The sequence below is a fragment of the Perca flavescens genome, chromosome 22 (genome assembly GCF_004354835.1).
Source record: "Perca flavescens isolate YP-PL-M2 chromosome 22, PFLA_1.0, whole genome shotgun sequence".
NCBI lineage: Eukaryota > Metazoa > Chordata > Actinopteri > Perciformes > Percidae > Perca > Perca flavescens.
Genome location: NC_041352.1, coordinates 20,012,520 through 20,032,324, shown reverse-complemented (window position 1 = coordinate 20,032,324; position 19,805 = coordinate 20,012,520). Strand labels below are relative to the sequence as shown.

Sequence of the window (19,805 nt, the reverse complement as noted above, 5' to 3'; positions counted from 1 at the left end):
TGATTAATGAATACACATACTTTCCAGCCACTGCTGCTGCCAATGCTTCTTTCCATTCTAAGCAGAATAGTATTGATCCGTAGCACCATACAGTAAATACAGTAGCAGATCACCGATACTACAACCAATCGCTGCTGCAGTCAGAGCCACAGCTCCGTGACAACTACTATAACAAACATAATTCAATATTTTGTTAGGAAGAGGATGAGGCGATGATAGATAGATAGATAGATAGATAGATAGATAGATGTATATGTGTAAAAGAGAAATAAATTCCACACAGAAAAGGTAAAAGTATAAACTGCAACATTGTTAAACTTGTCAAGGAAGACCGTCTCGGAATTGTGTAAACATTAATCAAATAAAAGAAATAGCGGCTCTTTCCTTGAGCTAATAACTTGCAGCAGGGCTGTTACTTTATTCAAAATTTGAACTACTGTTCAAACACAGAAATAATTAAAGCTGGAATATGTAACTTGTGAAGGGGAGTAAACAGCACAATTTTCTCTTTCAAATGAGAAGTTACATTCATAAGCAACTAGAATGGCACTCGGAGAGCAGACCAAGGCCACATACTGTGAGGTTTAAGGCTTCCTTGATCTGGTATGACCAATACTGTGGCTAATGTTAACGAATGCTAGCTTACTTTAAATATTACTGTTGTGTAAATGACCATGGTCAAGTGTCCTCACTGTGCCACTGTTACATAGCCTAGAAATCTAGACACACCATAGTGGCAGCAAATTTATTTTGCAGCCAGGGGGGTCTAGGCACTCTCCGTTGGCTTGCGAGCTTGAAAAACCAAACTCTAGTCAGGCCAATCACATCGTGTATAGAGTCGGTGGGCGGGGCTTATGGCTGCTGCTGCTGGGAACAGCGGTCTTCTGGAAGACTTGGAGTTAAGCTTTTCTTTGAGAAAAGAACAAAGAACGGCACTGAAATCATTCTTAAAAAAGGAAGATGTGTTCAGAGTTTTGCTGACCGGATACGGCAAAAGTTTAATCTATCAACTAGCTCTGCTACCTTCTTCGTTGCTATGCCTGTTTGTAGCGCGATCCTATTGCGTGAATTTGAAAGACAACTGTTTATCCCGCCCCTTGGATTGAGCCCTGTCAATGGTGAGTTCCCAGACCTAACATCTTGATGCGGGTCTGGCTTGTCAGGCTAACTGTTACACTATGTTTTATTTAATTCAGATAACCTACTGATGATGGCTTTAAAGGAACAGACACAAGAGAATCTTGGGAAAATTCAATGTGCTATTATCCTGTAATTGGGACCGCTGTTCAGTAAAAGTTACATATTACATACACTCGCTTTAAATATTTGGTCTGGCAAATAAAACTCAACACAGCATACGTGAACAGAACGTTAATTCTACAACAAAGATTAGGATTCAGGGATTCAGTATTTTTTAATAGCTAATTTTCATAGCTCAACAAGACCATCCTCCGTGTCCATTAATATTCTTTACAGTTGTCAGTGCAAACAAACAACTGTGTCCAAGCTGCATAAATGTTTGTCTGTTTAAGCTTCACACAGCCAAAGTTTTAGAATGAATGCTCTCTAACAACTTCCGCCCTGATGTGCCCTTCTAAAACAAGTCTGGGGGTGAAGACTGTTGGTGCAGATTGGCAGGGCCAGATTCACTTTTTATGTCTTCCTCCAGCCTGACCTTACATGTCAAAGGTAAGGTGTGAAGTGAAGCTGAGCATGACATTTATGGGTCATATCTGCTGTAAATGATTGGAGTGCCCTTTGTCTACATGGTTGAAGTAAATGGGGATGTCAGGGAGAAGGGGAGGCCACGTCTCACAGTGGAGGAGAGGAAACAGAGATGTGCATATGGCAAGTAAAACATATGCGTGTGAAATTTAGATAGGAAATCAGCAGCACACGTGGATTTTGACAGCCATTTTGAAAGTCGTGGAGATCAAATACTTTTTTCCCCTTTCCTTTATTGTGTTCTATATCTTTTTTGTGCATGTTACAGGTTTCCAAAGTGAAAAATCCCAAAGTCCACCCCAAAGGGACTTACCATCTCCAACAGAAAACACTGTTCACAAACTGCTCTATTGTATTCCAGCCTTAGCGTGGCACTCCCTCATACTCCGCTTCTGACTGGCTAGTAGTCCTTACCTAGGCACTGCACATTAGAGGGTGACAATTTTTCAGGACTCCTGCGGGTCACGTGATACAGGAGTCAATTTCACTGTCGGTAACATGTTCGGGACGGATAAAGCATAGAAATGGGCGGGAGAGGGACAGAACTTAAATAAAGAAATTATGCTGAGTGCGCCAAAAGATTGCGAGGCATCTCGTTTTAGAAAAGAGAACCACTTACAACTCACAAAACGTTTGTTGATTAGGAATACCGTGCCCCACAGGATTCTCGAACAATTGTCACTACCTAACCGTAACCCACCCAGCAGTGAGAGACAAGCGGCTCTGCAGCGCTGCATTCACACAACATCAGCGCAGCAGAGCAGAGGAGCTGCTCTCGCTCCCTCGGGCCATCGCTGCAGCTGTGCAAAAAACCAAACACACACACACACACACACACACACACACACACACACACACACACACACACACAAACAGAGTCTGATAACTTTAGACAACATAGGGAATGAAACGGGAGCGGGATGGGATTTGGGAGTCTTTCTCTCTGGATTTTGCAGGACAGGATTGTTTTGGGGGAGCAGTCATCAGCAGTGATCGGGATGTGACGGGAGTATTTTCGTGGGATCAGGATGGGATGGGAGCGACAATTGATTCCCGTGTCACCCTCTACTGCACATGTGCAACTCCCAAGAAAGATGGAACAGAAGTGCGATGCCTCACTCGGTAGCTAAAACAGAGAGCTCGACACACAGGGTGAAAAGAGGAGCTGCAGCAATGTGCAGTACAACAAAAATATGGTGTTTTCTTGAAAATGAAACCATGTAAACCTATTCTGATATAACCTCTAAATACAATTATGAACCTGAAAATGAGCATAATATGAGCACTTTAAGTAAAAGTACGAACACCACACTGTCAAAATACTGTTACAAGTAAAAGTACTGCATTGAAAATGTGAGTAAGAATTTTCATTAGGAAAATGCACTTAAAGTTTTAAAAGTAAAAGTACTCAATGCAGAAAAATCCTCACGTTTTAGAAACTTGAAACAATCAAAACCGTTCTGTCAATCAACTGTTCAAAGTGTTTAACCGGTTAATCATTTCAGCTGGATATGTAGGCATATTGTTAGGTAGTTTAATTTCTAATTAAACCTAGTTTTTTTATAAACTACATGTTTTTTTTTTTTGTGCAAAAATCTGAATTTGTAAAGTAACTAGTAACAAAAGCTGTCAGATTAATGTAGTGGAATAAAAAGTACAATATTTCTCTCTGAAATGTAACGGAATAAAAATAGAAAGGAACAGACTAAAGTACCAATATGTACTTAAGTACTGTGTGCTTGAGTTAATTTACTTGCATTCCACCACTGAATACTTGACATTTCTGTAATGCGATTGGTCATCTCTGTCACCATGTGTGAGAATAGCACAATAAATGTTAGCGCAGCGTAACTTTTGGACAGAGTGTCTCCTTGCTGCTGAACACTAAGAACCGACACAGAGCAGCAGGATGTAAAAGCTGCCCTTTAACACTCCATCGTGATTGATCGGGTCTGAAGGCTTTACTCTCCTCATTCAGAGAATATTAGGTAAATCCCTATCTTTGAAATTACACAGTGCAGAGTCTTTAAAAAAGAAACCGCTCATTATGACAGATTAACACCCTGTAATGTAGTCACACTGGTATGGTTTAAGCTTAAATAATAATAATAATAATGCAGGCGTAATTACTGACACGGTGGAAGTTTTTGCTGTGCATGCGTGTGGAAGACTGCACAACTGTTGTTTCACTGCCACTACTTTTAGATTTCACATTTTAATTAAAAACTACTTTGAACGCAGCCCCAGGAGGAAATCACTCAGATAGAAAAAAAAAAGGCAAAAATTGTAAACCAAACATTATCTAAAAATGTCAGCTGCGTGCAATTTCTCTCTCTTCCTGTTTCACTCTCTTTAAACACCACACAAAGAAAACAAGTTTTGACCAGTGGCCGTTAAACAGCCATTAGTTCAGCTGACTCACCTCTTCAAGGACAGTGATGCACTGTGGGTCACATTATGGTTCAGTGACCGCAAAATCTCAAAGGTTAATTCAAAGTCAGCACATTAGTTCTTCAATAAATCAACCTCATTAGTTTTCCTTCCCCGATTCCACTGTCAACAGCTAGCACAGGTAGCGCCTCTTCCTGTCCTCAAGCCACCTTGGAACAGTAATGAGTTAATAAGCTTGAGTCCAGGTTAGTCTCTGATTAGCCAAATATGATAAGCTTGTGGATCTTGATGGCTGGAGTCTGTTTTCAACAAAAAAGCTAAAGGAGTTAAAGAAAGTCTTCAGCCCTCTTTCGGCTCCCTCTTGCATTGAAGGCATTGAATTCACTTTGTCAGCGCTACTTGTCAGACATTATTTTTCATTTTTCCATATTTATTATGGGCTAAGGATCAAGGATGAAAAGTGTATCTTGGTCATAACTTTGAAGTTTTTGCAAGTTTTATGAAATCTAGTTGATAAATTGAGATGCTTTTCATTTTCTTTTTAGTCTTTTAGCACCACACTGTGCCTCAACTGGGCAGTACAGTTGTTATAGTGTGTGTGTGTGTGTGTGTGTGTGTGTGTGTGTGTGTGTGTGTGTGTGTGTGTGTGTGTGTGTGTGTGTGTGTGTGTGTGTGTTTTATTCATGGGGTCCAAAAACCGGGAGTCCAGTATACTTGTGGGGTCCCGACAGCTTTGTGGGGCCAAAATACTGGACCCCACAACTTTAAAGGGCTGTTTGAGAGTTAAGACGCAGGGTTAAGCCAACCTGATCACAGAGGATCCCTCTCACCCCCTCCATCACTCCTTCCAGCTATTACCATCAGGCAGGCGTGTTAAGGTACCACTGGCCCTAAAAAAAACATCTACAAGAAATCCTTCATCCCCTCTGCAATAGCCATATTGAACAGCACAAAATGAACACCACAGTCAGCTGATACCTTAACACCCCCATGTCTTGTTTTTATATGTCTGTGTGAATGTCTCTTTGTGACTGGAGCTTTGTCAAAGACAATTTTCTGTAACCCATGTGTAACAGACAATAAAGTATTAGCTTATCTTTTAGGATTAGGGGTAGAATTAGGTTATGGTTAGGGTTACAATTGAGAGCACCCTGACATACTGCTGCACCGTGTGGCACTCCAGCTGCACAGCAGCAGAAAGAAAGGACCTGCAGCGGGTTGTCAAGACGGCTGAGAGAATAGTTGGCTCCCCCCTCTACCAAACCTGAGTGAACTATACTCAAGCCGTCTTTTCATACGGGCCACAAACACCAGGCAGGACACCTCACGTCCCGGACAATCCCTGTTCACCACCCTCCCAAAAATCATACACACATCCACGCATACAAACATAAAAAATAAAACAAATAAATAAAAATACACACATCTCTTACCCCCTCAGTGCAATCGGACTCTGTGCAATAACTGCTGTGTTCACTGTTTTAGCTGTTTTATCTATTTATTGAGAATGTGTTAGTGTATGTGCATATGTGTATGCGTGTGTATGTATGTATCTATGTATGTATATATATATATATATATATATATATATATATATGTATATGTGTGTATGTGTATATATTTTTATATTACTCTATATATGTATGTACGTGCGTACGTATGTATGTATGTATGTATGTATATGGATGTGTATATCTTTATCTTTTTACTCTATCCTGCTATTTGGAGAGGATTGCTCCAACAGAATTTTGTTTTATCGCATACAATGACAATAAAGATAGATAGATCTATCTATCTATCTATCTATATATCTATCTATCTATCTATCTATCTATCTATCTATCTAGGATAAGGGTTAAGGTTAGGCATTTAGTTGTGATGGTTAAGTTTAGGGTAAGGGGGAATGCATTATGTCAATGACGGGTCCCCACAAAGATAGTGCCACAAATCTTTATATGTGTGTGTGTGTGTGTGTGTGTGTGTGTGTGTGTGTGTGTGTGTGTGTGTGGGTTTCTTGTCAGCGTGTTGCCCCACATTTACCATCCACCTCAAACATATATTCATCGTATCTGCCTTTCTTATTTTAATCCTGTCTGTCATTTCTTAAGTAACCTATTTTTCAGAAGCAAAAAAAACCAAGAACAGAGCAGAAACATTCCTACCAACTTTATTCCCATACCAGTTAGTTTCCTTCCATCTAAAGGCGAGTTAACCTATTAAGCCCTGGCGGGTACAGCCAAGCATTACTCAAACCAACAGACGTTTGTTTTAAACATTCCCATGCTGAGCAGTATTTGGGTAAAAATGTGCCTCTCTTAGAAAATGCAAAAACAGCATAGTATCATTGTTGAATGCAGCCATAAAACAACATCAAATGGCTTCAGTTATAGGAATTGTTTTGGGAAATACGCTGATTTGCTTTCTTGCTGAGAGTTAGAGATAGCCTGGTTGACACCAGACCCTTCTCAGTTGTAACAGAGCAAATCTCAGATTTGCCGGAAGTCCGTCAGGGTTTTCCCAGGCTAAGTTAGAGAAGAAGGTTGATATTTTTTTTTTTACTTAAAAGCTACTTAAGAAGGGTTTAAGAGTTAAAACTGTTTAAGTCCTTGGATTTTGAAGGAAAAATCTCACCTGACAGGAAGTCATTTGACTGGGTACTTGACGGACACCTGATGGAATTGAGCCATGGTTAAGGTTATCAATTTCAGCTGATCTTTTCCTACTATGACAAGTCAAAATGTCTGCTGTGAAAAAGGTCCATGTCTATGGGCAGGTGAAACATTGTAGTAACATAGATGCACTGAGATAGGAGGCCCAGTGTCACATGTGTGACACTGGGCTGAATTATGTTGACATAATTAAAAAGTAGATTTTTGTCATTAAAAAATATGGATTATAACCAAATTTAGGAGTGGTGCTGTGGTCAAAAGCTATTATCTGACATACCTTTCCCACCCCTTCATCTCATCTTCTCTCTAAAATGTACACTGTTTTTTTCTATCACTCACACAAAAAACATGGTGCTGCTAGTCTCTACTGTTTTGAAATGTTCAGCAATCCATCATCCACGCCGTATTAATCACAGACTAGCTGCCATCCACGTTCCGAATTAGCTTTGCAGCACGGAACCCCTCTGAGATAATCACTTTCTCATCACCAGCAATGTGACGTGTGGCAAATTCAGATGTGGATATAATGGGTAAAACAAAGTAGATGTATGAATGCATGTAGAATATCATGCGTCTGCCATTTGTCCCTCCAGTGTGGTTTGTGAATCAAATTTGTTTTTATAAAGCTACTGCCCTATGTAGTGTGTTATAGCATTTAAGGTCAGTCAGGCAGCCTTTAATGTCTATTTAAATGACAATATTGCCATTATGTGAATATGTTCTAGGAGAAGTCCTTACACTTGGATCCACCTGAGTGTAACGTAATGGAGTGGCTTAATGTTGTGGAGCTTTTAAATAGTGATTTAACTGAACCTTAAAGGAAATGACTTCAATTTTCATTTTTAAATATTTTTAGTTTATTCTTAAATTTACTCTTAATTTGGTGCATCATAAACACGAGTTGTATCTCTAATATTCTTTATAGCGAGACATTGGAAAAATCATTTCATTTGAACGTGATGTGCAAGGAAACTGTTTTTTTTTTTTTAAAAAGCTGATTTTATTTGAAAGAAACACCTTATTTGATAAAGGTGAAAATGGCAATAAAAGGTCTACTGAAATCCAGAAAAAAAAATCATATCAAAGTTAAGAGGGAGCATTCAGAACTGGTTTGTGATCTGAGGAATTGATTTCCATTAAGTTCAAAGAATGAGTTTACGTGCTTGAAGATGAAGTCCCCTGGGAGCTGTCAGCTATTGGAACATTTTCTTTATTCCTGACAGAGGCACTTCTCTGTATCTGTATTCGAGGTTGTGTATTAGCTGTCTGAAACGTGATGTGTGATGCGTGCTGCTATCTCCTCAGCCATGTCTCCCTTGATAAAAGTCTCAGCAGTGCTAACCTGGCAGTTTCTTTATGAAAAGGTTAATGCTACAAATACAGACAAAATGTGTCTATTTGCATTATACTAACTTACTCAAGGAGCTTGTCATTTTATAAATGGTTTATGACATGTTAAGATTTGACTGCAGTGAAATCATGGCTGCCAGCTAAGGTCTATTGGTTTTGAGTGAGACTTACAAGTAAGTACATTGGCCTATTATCGCAGCACTGGATGTCTATCAGCAACACAGAAACCATGTTCATTTGTTGCAATGAGTGCACACTGCAGGTGCAGTGTGCGTGTAGTGTTATTTGACAGGACACTGCCATCCAGTGGTGTGAACTATGAAGTCCCCATATCTACCAGTTGTCATTTATAATATATGTTACTGAGAATTTCAATAACAATCCTTGTAGTAATTAAACAGACAATACATTCTTGGCATTTCTTTAATAAACATTTGCCAAAGGAGCAGGGAGGGGGACAAAATCATTTTAGTAAAAAAAACAAAAAAAAAATACGTTCAAACTTGGGTTATGTGTTTTTGTTTTGCTCATGATTATGAACACCTATTGGCAAAAAGGCATGTGGAATTTAAAGTCAAAACTGCCTTTTCTCCATGAAATCGGATCTGATTTGTCATCCAAGTGCTATCAGTCTGTCTGGAACTGAACGGTCCTTTTTCCTCAAATAGCTCCCTGTGCTGATACCTACACCATCAACCCAATCAACTGAACCATTTACATAATCATGGCCATAATAAAAAGAGGACACTACATTACTGGTCATATTCCTAATTGTGCAGATAAAGCACACCATCCATTTCCTTTCATCACTAAAAATAGTTACCGCCTACTTCAGTCAGTAGTGCAAAACATTAATACTAGTCTGCCCTGGAGCAATTACAGAAAGGCTAAGGTAGAGATTTAAAATTTACCCAGCCTGATAAATGTACACTCAATAAAAGGTAAAAGTTTAATTTAAAAGACAGCAGAATAGATTACAAAAAAATAGGAAAATGGTATGAGCAAGAAAAGCTCCTCCAAGTGTTATCGGGGCTGTCCTTATGCAACGTACTCCACATTCCAGACTGAGGAGGAATACAACGCCTTCCACAGATTTAAGTTATTACAAACTGAGTGTGCATCTCCAGATCTCTCTGATCTGGCCTGAGAGGCTTCAGGCTCAAAACCGAGTCCTCTCGCATTTCGTCCATTGTCACAAACCGCCATTTCCTATTTCCAGTCGTTCAGAAAGGCAGGCCTCGTCCTCTGAGTGTTGCTGTTGAGTTCACATGTGGGACAAAGCCGAGGGGTAGTGGTGGAGCCCCGACTTGGGAAGGGGAACCCCAGGGTTGTCCTGGCGCTGGGATGGGTGGGGGAGGAGGTCCACCGTCCTTTCTAGCCATAGCGTGGTTGTACAGGTGGATAGCACTGGGGTTGGGCTGGCCCTCCACGGGTAAGGGGCTGTGATTGTACTTAAAACGGTGGTCCTTGTCCCCAGTGAACACCATGCTGCTGGGTCCAGTGGCTCCAGCGCCTGGAGGATAGGGGTCTGAGTGGGCCGGGGCCAAAGCGCCCGCAGCAGACGACGAGCTGGCAGCCTGGCCAGGTCCGCCAAACACTTCTCTCAGAGCGTGAGGTGGCAGGCCTCCGCCTAACATGTGACCCATGTAACCGTCCCCAAACCCTGCAGGAGTGAAGGGTGGAGGAGGTGGGTGGATGTAGTCACCGCCGTATCCAGGCCCCTCTGCGGTAGGGAGAGGTGGGTAGTCTGGCTCTGGCGGTCTCCCTCCATCACTGCCACCTGCAGACGCAAGAGGTGGAGCGTGGCCAGTCTTGGGTTCAAGTGGAGGCTGCCGGTAGTCCAGGTCGGCATGTGGGGGTGGCTCTGGAGGCTCAGGCGGCCTCTGGTCTGGGGGCAGGATGGACACGCCACCGACTTCAGACACTGAAAGACAGACATTACAACATTATATACTACTATATTACTGTAAGTAAGGCTGGGCGATTGGGAGAAAATCAGATATCACGATTTTATATGTATGTATGTATGTAATGTATGTAATGTATGTATGTATGTACACCTCGATAACGATATTGCTGCTTTAACAAAATATCTTCACACTTGGATTTTAGATAAATAATCACCAGTAATGTGGACATAATGTCTACGTGGGGAAAAGGCAAATAATAGAACAGCTAGTACAGTCTGGTAAGTTCAGAAAAGTACATCACTTTACTGAAATGCAGCCTTTAAAACCAGGAAAAGACAACACTTATGTCATATCACAATACTACAATATCCGAAATCTATGAAGATATCTAGTCTCATAGCATGATATCGATATAATATGGATATATTGTCCACCACTAACTACAAGTACTATGTATTTCTTATCGTTTCATTTATTAATTAAGACTTTATCTTGTGCTGCTGTAATGTGAATTTCCTTACTTCTTATCCAAGTCTTAATATAAGGTTTGGGGAAAGGTGTTAATTTCTTATTTGGCACAGGACTTTGATCCTAATGTACCTCACTGGTACTCCACCTGTTGAGCACTTTCCCCAGGGATGCTCTCTTGGCCTAATCTGTATTCTTTGTACATTATTCCATCTGATAAACCAGTGTTCTTTACGGTCATTAACAATTCTATTATCAACACGTGGTTAAAAACAAAAATGACTTGCAGGGTCGCAAGTAGAAATATTCCACTCCATGTCCAGCTGTTTCACTGAAAAGATTAACCAGAAGAAGGGTTACCTGGAGAGACTGGGCTGGGCGCTGGAGGCTGTTTGACCTCGGGAGGTAGAGGCTGCCCCCCTGGTGCCCCTCCTGCAGGGTTGGTGCTCTCCGGCCCTTCCCCACCATCACTCGGCTCCTGCCTCTGGGCCTGCTGAGCCTGGAGGAGCTGGGCCAGCAGCATCGTCATGGCTGTCTGCGTGGCAGCTGCGGCCTCCCCTTCTGGAATACCCGACGCTGCAGACATGGGGGGTGAAGGAGGCTTGGGCATCGGGGGCGTACGGGGCACTCCTGCAGGAGCAGCAGGCTGGGGAGGCTTGGCAGGCGTGGGCTGAGGAGGAGGCTCAGCTGGGTCAGTGGGAGCCAGGGCTTTGGAGAGCTGCTGTAAGGTTTCCTGATTGACCTTCGTGCCCATGGACTGGACCAACTGGGCCGTGCTGACCGAACTCTTGGGCTGGCCGAGGAAGTTCAGGAGGACCGCTAGCTGCTCCTGGGTTAACTGGGAGTTTGGACCCTTTGGGTCTGTAAGGAGACAGAAGATACATTCAGGAGATGCATTCCCGGGATGAAATCTTCTGAAGTCAAGGTTTATTTTACTAACTTTTTGTTCTGGAGCATTCGACTGAAAGCCGTGCTGCATATCACAATGACTCGCAATAGCTTTAAAGAGCTTTTAATGCCAATTAAAATGACGCACTCTTAAAAATCGCACAATAACTCTCCCAATGGGACGTGAATGTATACATGAAAACAAGTTAGACCAGTCAGACTACTGGTCCAGCTGACCAAGCCGGGTCATCACTAGAACAAGGACCAACAGAGTCATAGGTCTGGAGAATACTACACAGTTCAGTATTGTAGAAAGCGGGTACTGCCTTAATGAGCTTGGTTCAGTGTGTCATCTGTGCACATATTCCCCAAAGACGCATGTCCTTCAGAAGATATGGGAAAGACAGATTAACTAAGTGAGTAAAGGAATTAATGAGTATTATGGACTAATTATTACTGTCAAGCTTGTATGACCTTTACGACTGACCTATTCGGTATTAAGAAGTGTCGTACTTGTTTTGGATGCATTGCATGATGCATCATACTAATACCAGTAAGTGCAATTCAAAATTGACCAGTGACTGACAAGCTAACAATAAGACACAAATACAAACCGAAGTGAAACTCACCCAGCAGCGCGGAAGCAGCCACACTCTGAGCTTTAATGCCTCCAGGAGCAGGGAAGCCCTGGGGAGTGTTACTGCGGCTGTCGTCAAGGCCCAGCTCTTTACGCGGCGCCTTCGGGGCTGCCACTTCCTCCGGCATCTGCTTCTGTCGCCGGCGTTTCTTACTCCACAGCTCGTGACAGTCCTGCCACAGTGGAAGACTGGGGAGACGGAAACAGTTGACATTTTAAATGCCGGCAAACCAGACCAAACACTGTTGATGCGACAGGACGCAAAACGTACTCTGGCGGGGGCATCTTGTCTGGGTCCACGTCCTTGAGGAACTCGCTGCCCAGCGCTTGTTCAGCTGTGCAGCGTTTGCTGGGGTCCAAGTTTAACATGTGGTCAAACAAGTCCAGGGCGGACGGAGGGATGCTGGACAACAACAGAAGCGCGAGATTTCAGTACAATGCACTGTCCCCAATCTTCACATATTCAATTTGACACCATTATACTTGAACTTACAAAGCATACTCCTCTCGTAGCCGTCTCCTGTACTGTTTCTTTGGCTTCATGGTGTTGAAGAAGGGAAGTTTTATTACATCTGGCCAGACAGCAGGGCAGGGGCTGCCACATATTCGGCTAAAAAAAACAAAACAAATGATGTGTTTAAGCAGAACTCAGCAACGTGTGGACATAATAGGCAATGGTGACTTCCTACATATCTCCAAATGACTTCATGGCAACACCCAGAGAACTGGCCTGACTTGTTGCTTTAAATCACATTTGCCTTCAATGGAGTGAGTCTCACTGGAGACTAATTTTCACTTCTCCCTCACTAACACCAATGCGGTACCTTGCAAAGTGATAAACAAAGTGATTAAAGTAAATGACATGAAAAAATGTTTCTTCCACGTTATGCCGCGCAGATCTCAGAAAAAAAAATAAAAAAAAGATCTTTGCAAACTTTCAGGATTTCCCCCAGTAGAGGCGGGCTGCCTCCACTAGATTAATCACTACCTTCACCTTTCCTCCAACAAGGGCAGTCATAACAAAACCAGTGAGGCCCTTTAATCAAAACATCATGTGGTTGCACAGCTTTATGGTCGATTGAGACGATCAGTGGAAAAAATGAGTACAGCTTTCTCTTCCTGTTTTAGATAGCTGAAACCCACTCCCAGTTTGCGTCAGGCTCAAGTGGGTGCAGCACTATGTGGGAACCAACTTTAGAGCTCACAACTAAATCTAAATGTCAGACATTAACATGTAACAGGATATAGCCTAAACCTACCTGATAAGCTCTAACTGGGCAAGCTCCTGATTAGCTTGAAAAATTGGTTTCTTTGTGAACAGTTCTCCAAGAATGCATCTGTGAGAGACAAAACAAAATACAATTCATCATTATAAGTAACAGAAAACAATACCGACAGGGCAGATAGTCAAGTGACATACAGTAATTACACTTGAGTCAATATACGTCCTGCTCTTACCCGCAGCTCCACACATCTATAGCCGGCGTGTACCTCTCCTCTCCCAGAAGTAACTCTGGAGGACGGTACCATAGTGTAATCACTTTATTGGTGTATGGACGACTGAAAATAAGAAAAGACAAGAGATGTTAGTATTATCACACACACGAGTGAAAATACTAGTAGTGGTTTATTCAGCCTCCATAAAAACAATAATTATATACATAGCACAGTGTAAACTCAAACAGTAAATAGCGACGGATAGGATTAGGATGAGTCAAAAGCTTATATATGCTTATCCTACGTTCTTATCGATTAAATCTAACCACCTCAAAAAGGAAATCAAAATTTAAAAAAGAATAATCGCAAGGGCGAGACAGTTTAACAGGCGTGGTGTATATTTACCAAAAACATAAGAGACTCACCTCTCTTCAGAGTTATACAGCCGCGCAAGACCAAAGTCTGCCAGCTTTATTTGACCTCTGAATAGGAGGGGGAAAATCTTAATTAAAATGTAGTCGGGAAAACATGTGCGACCACGTAATGAAACATAAGATGTAGAGGAGGACTCACTTGTTATTGAGCAGAATATTGGAGCACTTGATGTCTCTGTGCAGAAAGTTCTTCTTGTGGCAGTAATCAAGGCCCTCCAGCAACTGTCGCATGAAAGACTTGATGTGGCTCTCGTTGAAATGGACCAGGCCAGACTCGAGCAAACCCATCAGGTCGTGGTCCATATATTCAAATACGAGATAGAAAGCACCTGATATGAGAGAAGAAGAAGAAGAAAAAAAAAAGTAGTCATAAAAAGTACTAAAAAAGTAGTCATAAAAAAAGACTATGTATTAAACAGATCAGTGTTGTGTGGCAGGATCATAGCGCCACTGCAGAGTGAAAACATAACGTACCTTTATCATTCTTGAAGTCTAGAGCATCTTCCTTGTCTGTGACGATCTCCTTCATGTTTATGATGCTCTTGTGGTTGAGTTGTCGCAAAATCTTAATCTCTCGGATGGCTGTGATTGGGAAACCCTCCTTTTCATTGTCCAGCCGAACTTTCTTCAAAGCCACCATTTCAGCTATGACACAGCAAGAAGAACTGTGTCAAGACAACATCACAAGCTGGTCTCACCCTAAACAGATTCCTATCTACGACCACTTAATTTCACACAGAACATTCAAAATAAAAGATTATCATCATCAACCTTTACTTCACCTCAACAGAACACTGAGAATGGATCTATGTTCACAATGTTGATGAAGGGTTACAAATTAACCTATATCTTCAAAACACTCACCGGTGTCTTTGTCTTTAGCTTTGTACACCTGACCGTAGGTGCCTTCTCCTGTGATTCCAATGATTTCAAACTTGTCCACACAGCGTTTGCCCCAATCTATCTCCGTTTCCTTAATCTCGCCATATCTTGGGCCACAAATTCTGGAAATTTAAAAGAAAATATTTCAGTGGAAGCAAAGTGAATATGCAGCAAACAATAGCAAGAGCTGATATAGCACTAAATGACAGTTAACATACTTAGGTCTTCTGCGAACTGTTTGGGACTTTTTGTCATCGGGTGGGCTGTGCGGGGAAGATGTGCCACCAGGAAGTTCCGGGGGAAGAGGCAAGTCGGTAAGAAGCTGACGGGCCTTTCTCTCTGATTTTTTCTTCCCTGAGAGCAAGCTGTCCTTCAAGCTGATAGTAGAAAAAGGCAGGAGAAACAGAGTGAGTAAGTCTTAACAATCAAGAATAAAAAAGTGGATGAGAATTCTAGGTCAATTGGCACAACAACGCACCCATACCTTTCTCCTTTGTTCATGTGCTCAAGAACTGTTTGGGGCAACGGTAAGGATGGCAGAGTAGAAATGAGTGGACCAGTGGCTCGTTCCTTGTCTTTGCTCGGTCCAGATGCTGGTGCTTTCCTTTTGTCCCGGTGTAAAGAGTCATCTTTCCTTTTTCCATCTCTGTCCTTGCTGGTCTGTTGCTCAGTGGGCCTCTTGGACAACCTGTCAGAGGGGGACTGGGGTTGGCTCGATGTGGGAGTTCTGGGACCTTTCTCTGGTTGTGGTGGAGAGGGAGGGCGGCCCTTTCGGGATGTCTGATTGGACTTCGGGCTGGGCTGATGAGCGGATAAGGAACCCTTGGTTGGAGTAGATGGGTTGCTGGAGTTCTTGGCCTTGGCAGCTGCTTCTGCAGCTTTAACCTTTTTCTGCTTACTGAGTTCAGCAGCAAGACTGGTTTTGAAGGTGAGCGTGCTTGGTGAGAAGCTAGAAGGGCGACTGCGGGAGCGAGAGTGGCGGTGACGGCTGCGAGAACGTGAATGCCTTGTGGATGAATATGGACTTCTGCTGCGTGACCGAGCAGATCGCCTGAAAAACAAACAAGAACAACTTTTTAGATTTTTTTTCCAACATTACAAACTTCATGGGACCGTTATTTTACTTGCATGAGATAGAAACGTAGTAGATATCTAAATTTGGAGACATATAAAATTAGTTATAACACTACTGTTACATGCAGGACTTGCAAGGTTTTTGGAAATGCATAGGTAATCCAGCAAATATTGACAGAAAACAATGCCTCAATAATAAAAGTTACAACTTTGTCCTTGCTTGGGTTGCACTATTATTGGTCTGTCAAAATCTACAACCCCTTTTATGGAGAGCCAATGTCCAACAAATCAAACAAACAAAATTTCACATAAGCCTAATCAATCAAGTCTGAAGAAAACACATCATAAAAATACACCACAAAATTACACTACAGCCAACAAATGAAATACAATATACTATTAACTGCTTTATAAAAGCTCACCTGACATCTGGACTTGGGCTCAAGGACTTTCTGTATGGACTTCGTGATCTCTTGCGGTTTCCATAAGGACTTGAACTGACCTCTCCTTGTTCATACGGACTGTGTCGGCCATAACTTGGGGACCTGCGCCAGGTTGCTGGGCTCACTGGGGATCGCTTCCTTTTGTTGCTGGAGTATGAACTGGGTGACTTTGGCATACCGTATGCCCCATACCCATCTACATCCCGGCTGTAATATGTGGAACTGGGGGAGAGTCTTTTGCTCCCATAAGTTGGACTTCTTCTAGATACTAAATGGTTATAACCACCAGGAGATTGGTAGTTATATGAATATGATGTCCCATAGGGACTTTCTGCTTTGAAACAAGGACTTCTCCTGTATGTCCTGAGGTCTTCACGGTCATCTCTGTAAGATTGTGGAGCATCTCTATAGGCAGATGGCGGCTCTTTATCAGATCTTGTTTTACTTGGCCTTTTTGAATCCCTTTTATCTGCCGATTGTAAGGACTGAGATGTAGATGTCCTTTTACCGTTTCGGTCATTGCTCCGTGTAGTGTCTCTGTGATTTTTAGAGCCACTAAGGCTGCTTCCACTCCTTGCTTTGGAGGAGTCTCTCTCACGGCTCTGGCGGTCCTTTTTCCTGCCTGGCTCCTTCTCTTGCTTGCTTCTCTCAGACGGCCCTGTTGTTTGTTCATCCTTGCTGATGCACACTGCCTCCCGGTCTCTCGGGTGACTTCTGTCTGGGGATGCTGGTCCATTATAGTCACCCAAGTCAACATCGCTTAGTCGGTCCACCGACAGCCTGTCACCATGGGGGTCAAGTTTAGGAGAGGGGCTCCCAGAAAATCGCTCTGACTGGGAGCTCACGTCATCATACTCCACCAATGTCCGAAGTTCTGCGTCTTTATCAAAAGTGCCTTTTCGGTCATTGTCAGGGTCTCCTGTTGTACCGGTATGCCACAAGTCTCTTCCCTTGGCCTGTCTGCGTTTCTTTCTCCTAGAAGCCGAAGAGCGCCTCTTCTCACGGTGTCTGTCTCGCTGAGTAGCGGCACCGCTCCCTGGTTTACTACGCCTGTCCTGTCGGTTAGCATTTCTCTGAGCAGAGGGGCTCCGTCCCCGACCCTCGCGAAGCACCTCTGAATTAGGCATCTATCTACTGGATAAACCCTATACCTACGTTGAGAATAATCCTTATATACTTTACTTATGTTCCTTGTTGTGTCGTGGAACAAAACATTGGGCTAGCTGTGTGACAGGCTAGTTAGCAACAGCAAATCCACAATTAAGACAGCCAGCGAAATAGCTAAATCACAAGCTTAACATTAGCATTACAAAGCTAGCTCGTTTCAGATTCAGCCAAGTTATCGCCGACAGTAGTTATTTTTAATGAGACGTTGTACCTGTAGATCCCGTCGCACAAAATCCACAATATTGTGTTTAGTTATAGAGTCAGTCGTTACTCAACCATTGTACTCCAGGACGGAAATCTCCCAGATGTGGTATCTAGCTAGCTAGCTAGCTAATGGTAGACAGTTTAGCCAGCTAACGTTAGCCTCTAATAGCTAGCTAGCTAACTGTTTCCAGCTACAGTCGCATTCATGGTCAAAGCACAGGCCCAAAGCCCCTATACATTTGAAATCCAGTTCTTCTGTAAGGTTGCCGTTCGTGCAATCATGTAAATCCATTAACAAGATTGTGTTAAAGTGGAAGTAAAAAAAGTCCGTCTTCTTCTCACAAACTTCTTCTCGCTTTCCATCACACTCCAGTATGCAACAAGGAAGTGAATCGCACGTTGGGTTGGATAGCCGCCGCCAGCTAGCCAGCTAGCCGCTATCACATTAGCCAGCTAGCTTTCTTTTCTCCTTTGCGTGGAGTTCAATGAAACTCAGTCAAGATGCAATATAACAATGCTGTTCAAAAACACGTCCACTTTCACGTATCCCTCCGGGTTGTTGCTCCCTCTTACCACCGCATGGTCCAAAGGTAGCAAACGTGTTTCCGGCTAAAATGGCTCCACAAGTCCTTGAATTTATTTCAAAATATTGTAACTTTGTTCGCAATGTGGCTAAAATGGTACAACTCGCCAGGGCCCAGACAGCTTTCAAACTACAGGCCTTGTGCGTTGGTGTCAACCAATGATACCCGTTTGCGTAATCAAGATCAGCAGTTACGTCACGCCAAGGGATACCCCTACATTTTCTTCTTCTTTGTCATTTGTTTTATCCACGTATAGATGTATACCAGAATATTTCGGAGTGATGTTCAACATTTGATAAGAAGGAAACTGGGCAAACAATTCAATTTCAGGATAAAGACATTCTTTGAAAAATATGCCATTTTTGTGTACAGTTAATTTTTTATTGTGAAAATTCTACATTCACAAGAAGAAATGGACGGACTCCAAATCAAACTTTGGACATTTTTATCAAGAACTGCATCAATATGGCAACATTATAAGATGTATTAAAAATAAAAAGGCAATTAAGACTATTCATTTTGTGTATATATATTTTTTTCTTTGTATATGCACTTCTGGTATGGACAGTTTTATTAAATACTATTTAAGTATTTGTGTTATATATATATATATATATATATATATATATATATAAACAATTAAATAAAAAATTATACTGTACAGTAAAAAAATACTTCTTTGGGTTTTAACGGCAGCTTGCATCCTTAATATTGCACTACTGCCATCTTCCACTCCTGTTATCCAAAATCGTTTCTCCCAACATGTCCTTTCTCTTTGATACATATTTCCTGCAACTAACATATTGTATGCTCTACAGTTTCCAGTACACACAAAAAAGTGCTGGGTTGTTTCTGTAAACACATTGTTGGGTTGATTATGTTGGGTCATAATTCTGGGTTGTTTGGGGTACTGTAAACACAATAATGCAATAATCACAAAAAACAGTTGGATCATTCCCTATAATGTAATTTGTGCTGTTAAAGTTACTGTGTCAGCCTGCTTATTGTTACTTGTCTTTCCATTTGGTTCCCCTATACTTCTTAACATACCTCTTCCTTTTTAGATTGAGTTTAAATGTCTCCCTTTTATTAAATTTACAATTTATATGAAAGGTAGCGTCTTATTGACCATGAACCACATATGCTAGATAAAATACTATTATACTGCAGGTAAAATACTAAAATTATACTAAAACTGTAATCGATTCCCACATTACCTGGAAAATGTTATAAATCTGTGTTCATGTTACCAGGTATTTTACGCTAATGAAAAAAAAAGTCATCAGTAGTCTGAATTGTGCACTAAATGCTATTTTTTTTAACACTCAAGTTCCACTGTTATAAAACAGCATACACCAACTGCAACATATCCATTTCTGTTCTATGGTAAATCAATATTCCCCTTGTCTTCCTCCATGACACTGGCATAACCGAGCATTAGGAGAGACATATTTGCAGCACAAAGAATCAGTGTGATTGTGCAAACACACAGATATATGGCCAGCTTGCGCATGTATTATAATGTGCAACAACAATTTGATG

At 41.9% G+C, this 19,805-nt stretch overlaps 1 protein-coding gene across 1 annotated transcript; it reads right to left on the bottom strand.

Moving 5' to 3' along the window:
* Positions 1–8,544: 8,544 nt before the first annotated feature.
* On the bottom strand, positions 8,545–18,439 carry cdk13 (cyclin dependent kinase 13). The gene is made up of 14 exons (XM_028569382.1): positions 16,288–18,439; positions 15,276–15,842; positions 15,010–15,168; positions 14,774–14,913; positions 14,384–14,554; positions 14,049–14,238; positions 13,901–13,957; positions 13,497–13,598; positions 13,298–13,375; positions 12,532–12,648; positions 12,310–12,441; positions 12,031–12,227; positions 10,874–11,374; positions 8,545–10,059 (listed from the first exon to the last, which is right to left on the bottom strand). The coding sequence occupies exons 1-14, from the start codon at positions 17,433–17,435 to the stop codon at positions 9,359–9,361; spliced, it is 4,260 nt and encodes a 1,419-aa protein (XP_028425183.1). The 5' UTR covers positions 17,436–18,439; the 3' UTR covers positions 8,545–9,358.
* Between the last annotated feature and the right edge of the window lie 1,366 nt (positions 18,440–19,805).